General features: G+C 36.9%; 1 protein-coding gene across 2 annotated transcripts in view; it reads right to left on the bottom strand.

Annotated features, from left to right (window-relative positions):
• Window positions 1–13,549, bottom strand: part of SLC25A12 (solute carrier family 25 member 12) — a 166,889-nt gene that overhangs the window by 61,065 nt on the left and 92,275 nt on the right. For both annotated transcript variants that reach the window (XM_036320047.1, XM_036320048.1), the window contains exon 3: window positions 3,720–3,862. In XM_036320047.1, the coding sequence (XP_036175940.1) occupies window positions 3,720–3,862 (143 nt within the window). The remainder of the gene's footprint in view (window positions 1–3,719; window positions 3,863–13,549) is intronic.

Raw genomic sequence — 13,549 nt, 5'->3', positions numbered from 1 at the left:
CCTGGGATTTCTACCCAGAAAAATGAACATACAAATGCACTCATTTTATATTATACTAGAGGCCTGGTGCATGAAATTCATGCATGGGTGAGGGGTCCCTCAGCCCGGCCTGCTCCCTCTCACAATCTGGGACCCCTCGGGGGATGTCCAACTGCTGGTTTAGGCCCAATCCCGTGAAAATCCCTGAGGGATGGGGCCTAAACTGGCAGTCGGACATCCCTCTTACAATCTGGGACTGCTGGCTCCTAACCGCTCACCTACCTGCCTGATAGTCTGCCTGCCTGATCGCCCCTAACCACTCTGCATGCCTGCCTGATCACCCCTAACCACTTGCCTACCTGCCTGATTGCCCCTAACCACTGTGGTTTGTCCCAGAAGGATGTCCAGAATGACATCTGGAAGGTCTTTAGGCTGTCCGGTCTAATTAGCATATTACACTTTTATTATTATAGATTTCACCAAGTTCAGGAACCTCTGAAGATTATTCATGAACAAGAGGAGGTTAAGAATCCCTATATTTCTAGAAAATTCCATGTTTCTCTGCTTTTAGAAAGTTTCTGTTCACAAACTTATAATTTTTATGACATAATTTTGAATTAGATTTCCTAACCAATCCCAATTTGACTCATTCCAAAGACAGAGAAAAAAACAAAGTTGAAAAAGTTTTTACCATTTGAAATAGAACATATTTACCTTTTGAAAAGAGAAGCAAGTGATGATGTTGTTTTAAGTAAACACCATTCAACATTATTAGATTCTTTACTTGCCAAAACCCATTTTTGACCTATTCTTCTCTGGCAACTTAAACCCTTGACCACACTTTTAACAACCCAACTGAGTCTGGGAGAATCACATAAATGATGCTTCATAAAAGACACCACTGAGATGGACCAGATGGTCACAAAAGGAAGCATCTGAAAAGACATGGGTACTCTGAAAACGGTTCTCGGACCAAATTAGTAACAATAAATACTCTGATCATTCCTAAAAGAGCTAAATGTATATGCTACTTTTAAAAAGTCTGAAGAAGGAATTCTGATGAAACAGAATTAATTTTTTTTGGATGTTCTTTTTCTTTTTATTTCAGAAAGGAAGGGAAAGGGAGAGATAGAAACATCAATGATGAGAGAGAATCATTGATCAGCTGCACGCCCACTACTAGGGATTAAACCCACAACCCTGGCATGTGCCCTTGGCCAGAATCGAACCTGGAACCCTTCAGTCCACAGGCCAACACTCTATTCACTGAGCCAAACCGGATAGGGCTAGAATTAATTTTCATATGCCTTACTGTTTAAGCACTATGAGAAATCCAATGACTAAATGGTCCACAGTAACTATCAGCTGATTTGACTTTTTTAAAGATTAGACACAAAATATATACAACTTCCCCAATATCTGCCATTGATAAATTATATAAAATCTTTCTAAGATATAATCCTCATAGTAAATGTCAATGCAGGAAAATACAAATGAATATAACATTAAACCTGGACTCAAAGAAGATAGATAACATTTCTACTTAACAATTACAATAGTCTCCTAGGCAGCTATCACTGCATTCAAATCTTGTCCTACTCCAACCTATGATTTTTCTAAAATCGTATCCTTTACTAGAGGCCCAATGCATGAATTCATGCACGGGTGAGGTCTGGTCAGCCTACCCCAATGAGGGCTGATAAGGCCGGGCCGGTTGGTGAGAGGGGATGCAGGAGGTTGGCCAGCCCACTTCGCCACCTGGTCCAACTCTCAGTCGAACTCCCAGTAGAGGGGACAATTTGCATATTAGCCTTTTATTATATAAGATGATATTGGAAATAATGTTTAAAGATTCCTTATTTCCCAGTTTTGTTTTGTTTTTAGTTTTTCACACAAGCACCTCTACAGGGAAGAGAAAAACTCCTGGGTCTTTGGAGGCCTGGGGATGTAACTTGGAACTCACAAAACAAGGCAAATTTTCTTTATACAGTGGGGCCTTGACTTATGAGTGTCCCGACTAACGAGTTTTTTGAGATACCAACTGTCTCTCGGACGATTTTTTGCATTGAGTTGATAGAGTAATTTGAGTTAACGAGCTCCTTAATGAGCTCAGTCTCGGAACGAATTAAACTCGTAAGTCAAGGCCCCACTGTAATTCATACAAATATTCCATTTGCTCCATAATACAGTCATATGTGATTTTAATATAAAAACAGTGGGTTTTTTTCTCCTTGAATTGAATAAACTGAGACTCTAGTAAGATGCACCTTGTGATCTCTGAGACTGTACCATAAACAGCCAGGATAAAAATATCTCCACGACTGAGAGTCATGAGCCCCTCTTTGACAGCATATAGTCAAAGCCTAGCACACAAAGCCAACCACAATTCTAACTGTGGCAAAGCAGCACCACAACCACACCAAAGTACTTGTAACACAACCTCCTCACTCACACTCCCCAAAACACACACACACACACAAACGCCCTTTGGTGCTTCAAGTCACTACTGCTCCCCCTTTCATGGAATTCTCCTTCCTACTTGTCCAACCACCAGCAAGCTCCTTTCATCTTGCCAGATTTCACAATTATCACCTCTTCTGTGATGCTGTCCTGACCACCCAAAACAGACTTAATTATGCTTTCTTGAGTGTCCTTTGTACCTTTTATATACTTCTGCTGTAGCATCTTATCCCCAAAGTATTACTTTTCTGTGTTGTTTACCCATTCTTTATCTCACTAGGCCATGAGTTTCTTCTTAAGACCAGGAACTCCATTTTATGTTTGTATTTCTAAGGCCCAACAGAGCCTGGAAAATGGTGTTTGTTCAATAAATGTTTGTCAAATAAATGAGTCGACAGAGAAATGAAGAAATAACACTCTAAATTCTTCCCTGATTTTTCTTTATATCACATATAATCTCCTAACATATTCTAATTTACTTTTGATTTTGTTCATTTTTGCGTAGTTTATTCACTGATGTAATTCTAGCATGTAATACAGTGCCTAAAACATAGTAGATAGTAGGTATTCAATATTTATTGAATGAATGAATGAATGAATGAATGAAATATACTTAGTTATCTGAAAACCAGTCTGCTCAGATTATATATAAAATATGACTTTTCACACGTAAGTTTTTCAAAAGAAAAAGAAATGCCAGTATCCTTGATAATGGTAGTAAATAACAGTTTTTATGATCACCTCAGAAAAAATATGATTTATTGATATTAAAATTCCAAACTGTCATAGGTAAACTTAATGGTTTTTCCATTGTTTAATCAGACACTGCAGGGCATTAGCCTTCAAAAAATGCATAAAGAGCTCAGCCAGTGTGGCTCAGTGGTTGAACGTTGACCTATGAACTAGGACAGCCGTGGGCAAACTATGGCCCGCGGGCCGAATCCGGCCCGTTTGAAATGAATAAAACTAAAAAAAAAAAAAGACCATACCCTTTTATGTAGTGATGTTTACTTTGAATTTATATTAGTTCACACAAACACTCCATCCATGCTTTTGTTCCGGCCCTCCGGTCCAGTTTAAGAACCCATTGTGGCCCTCGAGTCAAAAAGTTTGCCCACCCCTGAACTAGGAGGTCAGAATCCCATCAGGGCTTATGCCCCACTTTCAGGCTCGATCCCCAGTAGGAGACCTGCATTGATGTTTCTATCTCTCTATCCTTCTCCCTTCCTCTCTCTCTAAAAATGTTTTAAAAACATTTAGAAAATGCATAAAGGTCTTACCCATCCTTGGTTTGATCAGCTACTCCTGCCAAGAGCTGAACAATCTTCGGATTGCTATCTGGATCATTATACAGTCCAAGATAACGCTGGACAAAGTCTTCTGGGGTCATGTAATGCTCTCCATCGACTTCAGTACTGGCATACTATAAAGTAGATAATGTATACTTAAATATTAAAGTTATTCAATATCATTTTGTAGCCAACAAATGTCTTAAGAAAATGTAAATTAAAGGCAAGTATCAAAATCAAAATATGGATAATGCAGACTTTTTCTCTGGATAGTGAAAAAACAAATACCAAGAGCATGACTTAAGAACATTGGTAAAGTACTGATATACTATGTCAGCGATTTTCATCTCATGGCACACATAAACTAATTACTAAAATTCTGCTGCACACCAAAAAAATATATTTTTTTGCCAATCTGACAAAATAAAATAGGTATAATTTTGATTCATTCACACTGGTTGGCTACTGTTGTGTGGGCTGTTTTAATTTTTTTTATTTGACAATCTATGGGGAAAGAGGTCAGTGCTTTTGAGTAAACTGTTAAGGTATTGCATGGTCCTGTTTGTTTATTCTGTTAATCCTCATCTGAGGATATTTTTTTCCCACTGATTTTTAGAGAAAGTAGAAGGGGGGAAGGAGAGACAGAGAGAGAGAGAAATATTGATGCAAGAGAGACACACTGATTGGTTGCCTCTCGCATGAGCCCCAACCAGGGACGGGGATCAAGCCCGTAACCCAGGTATGTGACCTTGACTGGAATCAACCCAAGATCTTTTAGTCTGTGGGCCAATGCTCCAAACACTGAGCCAAACTGGCTAGGGCAGGTATTGCATGTTTTAGAAATTCTTGTGGCACATCAATTGAAAATCACTGATCTAGAAAAATGAAGTTGCTTTAGCTACTTCACTCAACTATCAAAGTAGTACCATCAGAAAATTTCCCAGAACTGAAGAAACACATAATAAATTTTAAAAAAAAACAAACAAAACACCAGGACTTGGCCCATCGTCATAAAATTACAGACCATCAGAATAAAGAGAAAATCCTAAAAGTTTTCAGAGGAAAAAAAAAAAAAAAGCAGGTCACATATGAAGAATTATGAATCACGGACATCATGTTCCTCTCAACAGAAACACTGGAAGCTTAAAGACAATGCAGGAAGGCCCCGAAAATTCTAAGAGATATAATGTCCAACCTAGAATTCTAAATTGAACCAAACTTTCAATCAATTGTAAAGGTAGGTTGAAAGCACTTTGAGATAGCCACATTCTCAACATTTTTTTTCTCCATTCATGTGTCCTTTCTCAGGAAGCTATAGGATAACTTGCTCTATCAAAAAGAGAACATGAACCAAATAAGAGGGAGATGTGGGAATTAGGAAACAGACAATTCAACTCAGGAAAATGGCCAAGGGAAATCCCAGAACTGTGCTGCAGGCCCCAAGAGTACCTAATCCTGGCTGGGGCAGACAGAGGGTTCCAAGAGGGAAGCCACTAGGGAAAATGAAAGGTCAGCTTATCCAGGGTATTTATTTGGCTATGTCGAAAATAACACTGGGAGAAATTTAAATCTTTGCTCAAATGTCACCTTTTCAATGACACCTACACTTATCACCCTATTTAGTCTTACAACCCATGCCTGTATCTGTATTTCCAATTCCCCATATGTTGCTCTGTTTTCCACTTGGTACCTATCACCTATACTTCTAACATACTATATATTTTACTTTTTATTATGTTTATTATCTATCTCCCAATTAGAATGTGTCACAAAGAAAAAAAATATTTGTCTAGTTTGCTCACTGATGTACCCCAAGCACCAAAAATAATGCTTGACACATAGTAGGCACTGAGTGAATATTTATTAAAATAATGAATTGGCAAAAGGTACAAAGATTATTAAGTAAACCCTAGCCAGTTTGGCTCAGTGGATAGAGTGTTAGCCTGTGGACTGAAGGGTCCCGGGTTCGATTCCAAGGGCACATACCTCAGTTGCAGGCTCAATCCCTGACTCCAATCAGGGTGCACATGGGGAAGGCAACCAATCAATGTCTCTCTCTCTCTCTGTGTCTCTCCTCCTCCTTTCCATTCTCTCTAAGACTCAATGTAAAATTACCCTAGGGTGAGGATTAATAAAAATAAAATTATGATTACAAATATACAGTGAGGAATGGAGGAAAAAGAATGGGGGAGAATGTAGTATAAGGAATTCCTCAACTGCTATAATAAAAAAGTTAATAATGACTAGAAATAGAAGTATCCTATATAATAAAAGCCTAATATGCAAATCAACTGAATGGTGGAATGACTGGTCGAACAACCGGTCGCTATGACGTGCACTGACCACCAGGGAGCAGATGCTCAATGCAGGAGCTGCCCCAGCCCATAGGCCCACGCCAGACAAGGCGGGTGCCAGCGGGGGGCCCCCCTATTGCCCTGCTCGTCGTCCCACAGATTGGCCCTAATTGCCAGCCAGGCCTAGGGACCCTACCTGTGCATGAATTTCATACACCGGGCCTCTAGTAGAAATATAAAGGAAAATACCAAAATAAATAGCTAAAAGAATTACAAGTGGTTGCTTCTGATAAAAAAGACAGGGATGAAAAGGACCAGAGCAAAGAACTTGTGGTTAAGCATTTCAAATATCCTTATTTATAATCTAACTTTTAACAAGGACAGCATTAAATAAAAAATGTTTCCTTTGTTGTATTCTGAAACACACCACAGAGACTATCACAGAAAATTCTGTATCAACCTACATAAGAAGTAGCCCAAAGTGGACATATTTTTACTAGCTAGTGCTAACAATAGCACCTAGCAAATATCACCCCAAAATAAAATCATGTTCTCTCTACATGCTATTAAAAGTCATTCCTAAAAAGGTCCTGGGCTTAAATCCTGGCCCTACCACTAACTCACTGTGAGTCTTCAACAACTCCATTCTCCAGCCCCCCTAGATATATCACACAACTATAAAATGAAGACTAAACAATTTTTGATGTTTTAAAACAACAGGTATATAAACATAGGATTAAAAAATAAACTACATAATATTGCTACTAATAGTGAATGGATTCTACCAATTCCTATCAATTGCTTCCTCCTCTCCTTCTTTAATGTATGACATAATCTGATACATTTACCAAGATCACAAAACTACAAAAATTTAGAACCAGCAGGAATGGGGAAAGGCACAATGTCAGGGAGACTACTGCAGTTGGAAAGAGGGAGCAACACAAGGAAGTCTAAAAGTAGAATTTAGAGAGACTGACAAGTCAACCACTAAGAATATGAATGCCAAACCACAATATGAAAAAATGAACTATGGGAACCAAAAAGGAGTGGTTCATTCTAAGGATTGATAGGATGGGGTTGGGAGGAGAAAAGAGAAGGCCTGTTCAAAACAGGCCTTAAAAGTAAAATTCAATTTCAACTGCAAACGGAGAGAAAGGATATTTTAGACTAAAATATAATAGTCAATGTGAACAAATATAGAAATAATTTTTTTTCTTCTTTGGGGAGGAGAGAAGTTAGCTGGAGAGAGAAATGGTAACAAAGAGGAGGTATACATATAAAGATATGTAGATGATGAAAATGAAAAGACAGTTTGAGACCAGATGGTGGAAGACTGAAAACTAAACTGAATAACTCTGCATTTTATTCTGTGGGCCATGGGATAGCACTAAAAATTTTAAGGGAGGAGAGGTATTGTCACATCTTTGCTCTTCCTGGTAGCAATGTTAAAGATGGATTGGGGAAGAAATAAGCTGATTAGGGGCAAGGGACCAAGCAGTGACTATCACAAAGTTCCAGGTGAAAGAAGCTGAGGCTTAACCAAGGCAGAGGGAAATGCAAATTAAAAAAACAATGGGGGTGGGGGGAGAACCAATGGTTACATTCACCCATTGCTAATGGATATGATTTTAACAGCGTTACATTCATACCATTCAAAATTAAAACGGTACAAAAGGATATTATACAGTGAGAAGTCTTCCTCCCACCTCTGTCCCCAGTCACTCAATTCCCCACTCCAGAGGCAGTCAAACTCTTGTATATCCTTCCAGATCTCTTTTACACATGAGCAAGTAAATTACATATACATGATATATGTGTATATACATTATATATACATGTTAGTATATATACACATGCAAGTATGTATGAATATTCTTATCTAGTTCTTTTTTACACAAATAATAACAACTATTTACACTGTTCTGTACATCTTTTTTCAAAATCAGTCCTTTTAAAGAGTGATTTAGCAATAAGTACATACACACAAATATACCTATACATCATGTATAAAGAGCTATAAAAATGCTCACATCCTTTAACAAAGAATCCTGGGCATGACTCCTATGAAAAAATTTAAGAAAGGAAGAACTAAACACAAAATAAGAAAATACAATAGATGGGTTATGGTGACCTTTGTTCTCTATTCTCTCTCTTCACAATTGTTTGAGTGTTGCTTTCTTTCTTTAATTAGCAGAAATAAATTTTCAAAAGAGAGGATATATGAAAATATTTGCATCAGTATTAACAAAATTTGGCATCCAATTGTCCTTTTGGGGGGCACAGAGATGTCTTATAGCAATACCTGAGTTTTGATTGCCAGGATTATCACCACTACACACACAGAACACATACATATACACACACTTGCATACATTAAAAGTATACTGTACTTACTGAATCACCAGAATTTCACAATATTCTTGACTTTAAAACTACCAGGAAATAGAGCAGCCTTAGCACACACTACCAAGGACACAGCAGCCAACAAGGAAAACAAATGCTTTTGTTGACATGTACTGGAACAGGTTCAGCCAGTATCTGGGATTATAAATGATGCCAGAGAATCACTTACCCTGAGGTATTTTGCTAGTGTTTTCCCCAACTCTCCCAGTCTATTTTAACTTGATTTTGTCTAAAAGATAAAGTGTACAGCTCAGAGAAAAAAAAGTCTTCTCATCCACAAGGAGTCACTCACTACTTGACTTCTGCAGGAGATAGTTAATTAACTCATTACATTAGAGACAATTACTTGGCAATGTCAGTGAGCCTGTTGCCTGAACAGACAGAAGAGGGAGTTTAGAACTGAAACTAGAATCTACGCACATTCAGTCAAGATGCTAAAACATTTCAGGTATTATGTTAAAAAAAAAAGCAGATACTATAAAATGGGTAATATATTTAAACCAAAAGTATCTTTAATGCTTTTAAAATAAAAATGACCCATTTACTTTAAACAACTTCATTAGTTTTAATGCTTCTCATTTTAACTGACTGGGTAATAATGTCTTAAACAGATTTTTAAAAAGTAAACATGGCCATCCAGCTGGTGTGGCTTAGTGGTTGAGCATTGACCCATGCACCAAGAGGTCACCAGTTCCATTCTAATCTGATTGGACTGCAGGCTTGATCCCCAGTGGGGGGTGTGCAGGAGCTGCTGATCATGATGGTTTTTTCTCTCATAGATGTTTCTCTCTCTCTCCCCCTCTCACTCTAAAATCAATAAAAACTTTTTTATAGTAGTGTTTATATATATATAAAAAAAAAAAAGTAAACATGGCCTAGAGCAGCGGTTCTCAACCTGTGGGTAGCGACCCCTTTGGCAGTCGAACAACCCTTTCACAGGGGTACAACCCTTTCACAGGGGTACAACCCTTTCACAGGGGTCGTCTAAGATCATCCTGCATATCAGATATTTACATTACGATTCATAACAGTAGCAAAATTACAGTTATGAAGTAGCAACGAAAATAATTTTATGGTTGGGGTCACAACATGAAGAACTGTATTTAAAGGGCCAGAAGGTTGAGAACCACTGGCCTAGAGGAACACACAAGGCTAGAAATAAAAAGTTAAGTGGCCTTATCGAGACCTCTTTCTGCTACTCAAAATGACTTGAGTGTTTATACTAAAAACAATAAAAAGTAACTTAAAACAAAATTTGAGACTCCCAATGCTAAAAATTTAATATATCAAACAACTTACTAGTTTCATAATATCATTTCCATTTTGTTCCTGTTATTTCAAAGGGTGAACTAAAATGACTTTAAATTAACCAAAAATTATATCAGTACTCCAAATAACTTTAGAGTTAATCATCTGCCATTTCAAAGATATCTCTTAAGCACTAGTAAATCCCTCTTGGGCAAGAAATCAAGGACACATGAAAGACATAGACAAGAAGTGGCTGAGAGGATCTAAAAAACAACAAACCAAAAACCAAAACCACCACAGGTGGTCTATTTTCTTAAACTTTATCCAAACCCAACTCAAGTATTTGAATGTAAAAGTGCATATAGCTTTGACATTTTCAGAAATATTTAAGTTTACATTGAGTATAGTTCACATGTGCTTGAAAAAGCTAGACATTCTGAAGCTTGAGAAATAAGATGGATCTTGTAGATTAGAATCTTTACACATTTAATTCAAATTATTGCCTATAAGAGATGGCAGGGTTTCATACTCACACTGAACTACCTCTAGCTGCAAATGAAAAGATCATGTTATCTAGAAATGTTCTGCCTATCAAGCCAACAGATCAACATGTCAAGACCTCACTTGCCTGGAGTAAACTAAATAGTAGTAACTCATTTGCCATTTATCAAATTTAATCTTAAGTGGCCTTTAGATTGTGCTACCTACATAAGAGGTTAACTATAAAACAAACTTTACAAAGAATTTACACAATATCCTAAATTTCCATTGAGTAAGGGGGGGAAAGGTTAACTTAAAATTCAATAACATGAATGAGTAAAAAAAAAAAAACAAATAGTCTAAATGATACAAATTACCTGCTTAAATGGTTTAAAAATTTTTTTAAATATCCTTTGATGTTTTCTATGTCTAAAAGATTTTTTTCTGAGATTATACAGGAAAATTCTGATCTGCTGTGACTATAAAGCTGGTTACTTTTTAAAAATTATGCAGTGTATCAAGATCAAGAATTTCCTTTTTATGTATACCAAAATCAAGGTAGTGTATATAGAATTACTACTTTTTAAACTAAAAATCTGCTAAAATCAAGTCTTTCAGGTTATTGTGCATTCAATTAAAGGCATTTATGAAGCACCTTGCCTGATACTAGATGCAGAGATCAATAAAACATTGTTCCTGTCCTCAAATAGCTCAGAGACAATGGCATGATGGACACCTAAACCTGGGTCAGAAAGCAGGTCCTAATCCCATATACTGTTCACTAGTTGAGATTTCTTGAGCAAAACACTCTGAGCCTCTTTAACAGAAACGGCTATATTGTTGTGAGGGGGAAAAATGAAATCTTGAACACCAAAGTTTTTGTTATTATAGAGCATATATGCCTATTGAAATTATTCTAAAACGCTTAGAAACACAGAAAAGTTTCCCTCCTGCTTTACTGAATTTTTCTGCTTTTGCTCAAACCTGAAGGAGTTATTGTTCTAATTCTTAATTTTTCTCCAAACCAAGTTTTCTTCCCACAATTCTTGGGTTTATCAGGAGATCAGTCCTGACTAGTCTAGGCAGCTTCATCTCTGCTTATCCATCATGTGGCTGTAATATGAGTCAAAACAAACTGTTCCTCTATGACTTTGTTCCAACGGAGATGAAATGACATTTTCAGATCTTAATATACTTTCAATTTCAGTAAATCAAATGACAATGTCACAAAGTTCAGTAATTTCAATTATTAAATAGAGCACTTCCCATATAGAAAAATGAATTACATGAACAACGGGAGAAAAAGACATGCACCAAGGTAAGAGCTGAGCATATGAAGGGAACCCTTTTGCTGTTCTTCCCTATTACTGCTCCTACTCCTAATAGGAGCCCAATTTAGTAAGGAATGCATGCCCTTTCACTACAAAAGCACTCTGCATAATGAGCAAAGACCACAACTGATCTGACACACAAACCCTGTTACAACAGTACAATGTGGAATTCACCTTCTATCATAAATAATATTTTAATGAGTAAAAATAAGTTTATCACATTTGGCCACATTAATTTTAACAACTTTATTGAGCCACATTAATTTTTTAAAAACAGATTTTAGTGATGCAAAGTTTTTCTGATATTTATCAAAATCAAGTACACATGCTTTGGGAAAAGGTAGTTTTATTCATCTAAATTTAATTAGCATTTTCAGTTGCATATTGCACAATCAAAATCTTTTATTTGATTTTGCAAAAAAAATTACTCAAAAGTCTGCCTAACTCAGATTTCTTCCATGAAATACTATGGGCTTATTTTTCTTTTTGCTTTAATATATGTATTTTTACTATCCATTACAGCAAGTCCTACTGTTAACTACTAAACAATGCAATTCCTAACACAGTAGGGAGGTACAAGACCCTCGTTAATCACTGAAATCAACTGAAGCTACCATAATAAACTAGGTCGACCAAAACAATTTTCTCCTTAAAATAGCCAAAAACCTTGGAAATAAAATAATGACCCAAGAGAACTCAGTAACTGGAACCAGAAGGTTTCTAGGGGCAGATTATTAAGTTGAATAATTAATTTGCATTGTTCTTAAAATAAATATTTCAATATCTTGGTGGAAGTAACCATGGGAACATACAAGGAACATATATATTTATAAGCCTGGGTAAATCATGCCTTTGACAATCAAGGTACAACTCCTAGGGAGACAGAATGCTTTAATGTTGGCAAGTCTTGATTAAATACCAAGATTTTCACCATAGAGAAAGGAAGACCTTTATCCTTGTAGGAAGCAGAAAATATTAAGAGTTAAGAGACAAATTAACCAAATACAATGTATGAACCTGACTTAGACCCTAATTTTTTTTGTTTGCTTGATAGAGGGAATTTAATATAAGAACTGGTCATGAAAATAAGAAGGGATACTGAGGCAACTCAGAGATGAGCAACAGCAAGAATCACTCCTGCCTTAGTTACTAACAGAGATGCTCTCTGAAGTGGGGAGGGAGAGGATACTTCGGCTTCTCCTTCCTCCTCCTCTTCAGTGTCCCATTAAGTCCTTCCATTTTGCCAATACTATCCAGAAAGCAGGTGGCTAGAGAGCCTGGACAACGTAGTTGACAGGTACTTAGCTTAGATTCCCTTGAACACTTACAGTTAAGCAAGGCTTATGGGCTTATGGGTATTGGGAGATAAAATCCCAGAGAAGCAAGAGTGAGAGGAAAAGGGAAGTGAGACGTGGAATAAAACAACTTAAAAAAAATCAGGAAAATTTCAACACTGAATGGAAATCCATGTTATTAAGGAATATTTTTAGGTGTGATCATCTTATTGTGGTTTGGCTGGTTTTGCAGTCATCACCTTTTAGAGATACATTCTGAAGTATTTATTAAGTATTTATGGATACAGTGATATGTTGTCTGGGAATTGCTTCAAACTAATCCAATGCAGCTGCAATACAGATAAGCAAGATTAGCCATGATAGATGGTGAAGCTGAGTAATGGTTATATGGCAATTCATTATGCTATTTTTCTCTAAATGTGTATATGTTTAAAATTTCAATAATAACTTTTTTTAAAAATATATTTTATTGATTTTTTACAGAGAGGAAGGGAGAGGAGAGGGATAGAGAGTTAGAAACATCGATGAGAGAGAAGCATCCATCAGCTGCCTCCTGCACACCTCGCACTGGGGATGTGCCCGCAACCAAGGTACATGCCCTTAACCGGAATCGAACCCGGGACCCTTCAGTCCGCAGGCCGACGCTCTATTCACTGAGCCAAACCCGCTAGGGCAATAATAACATTTTTAAAAGGCTATAGAATGAGATGATTCTAGATGTACTAACATTATGTAAAAAAATTGTATTAAAATACATAAACCATTTACTG

The sequence above is a fragment of the Myotis myotis genome, unplaced genomic scaffold (assembly GCF_014108235.1).
Source record: "Myotis myotis isolate mMyoMyo1 unplaced genomic scaffold, mMyoMyo1.p scaffold_m19_p_8, whole genome shotgun sequence".
In the NCBI taxonomy this organism is placed as follows: Eukaryota; Metazoa; Chordata; class Mammalia; order Chiroptera; family Vespertilionidae; genus Myotis; species Myotis myotis.
Note: the sequence above shows the minus strand (reverse complement) of the source record. Positions and strands in the feature narration are given on the sequence as shown.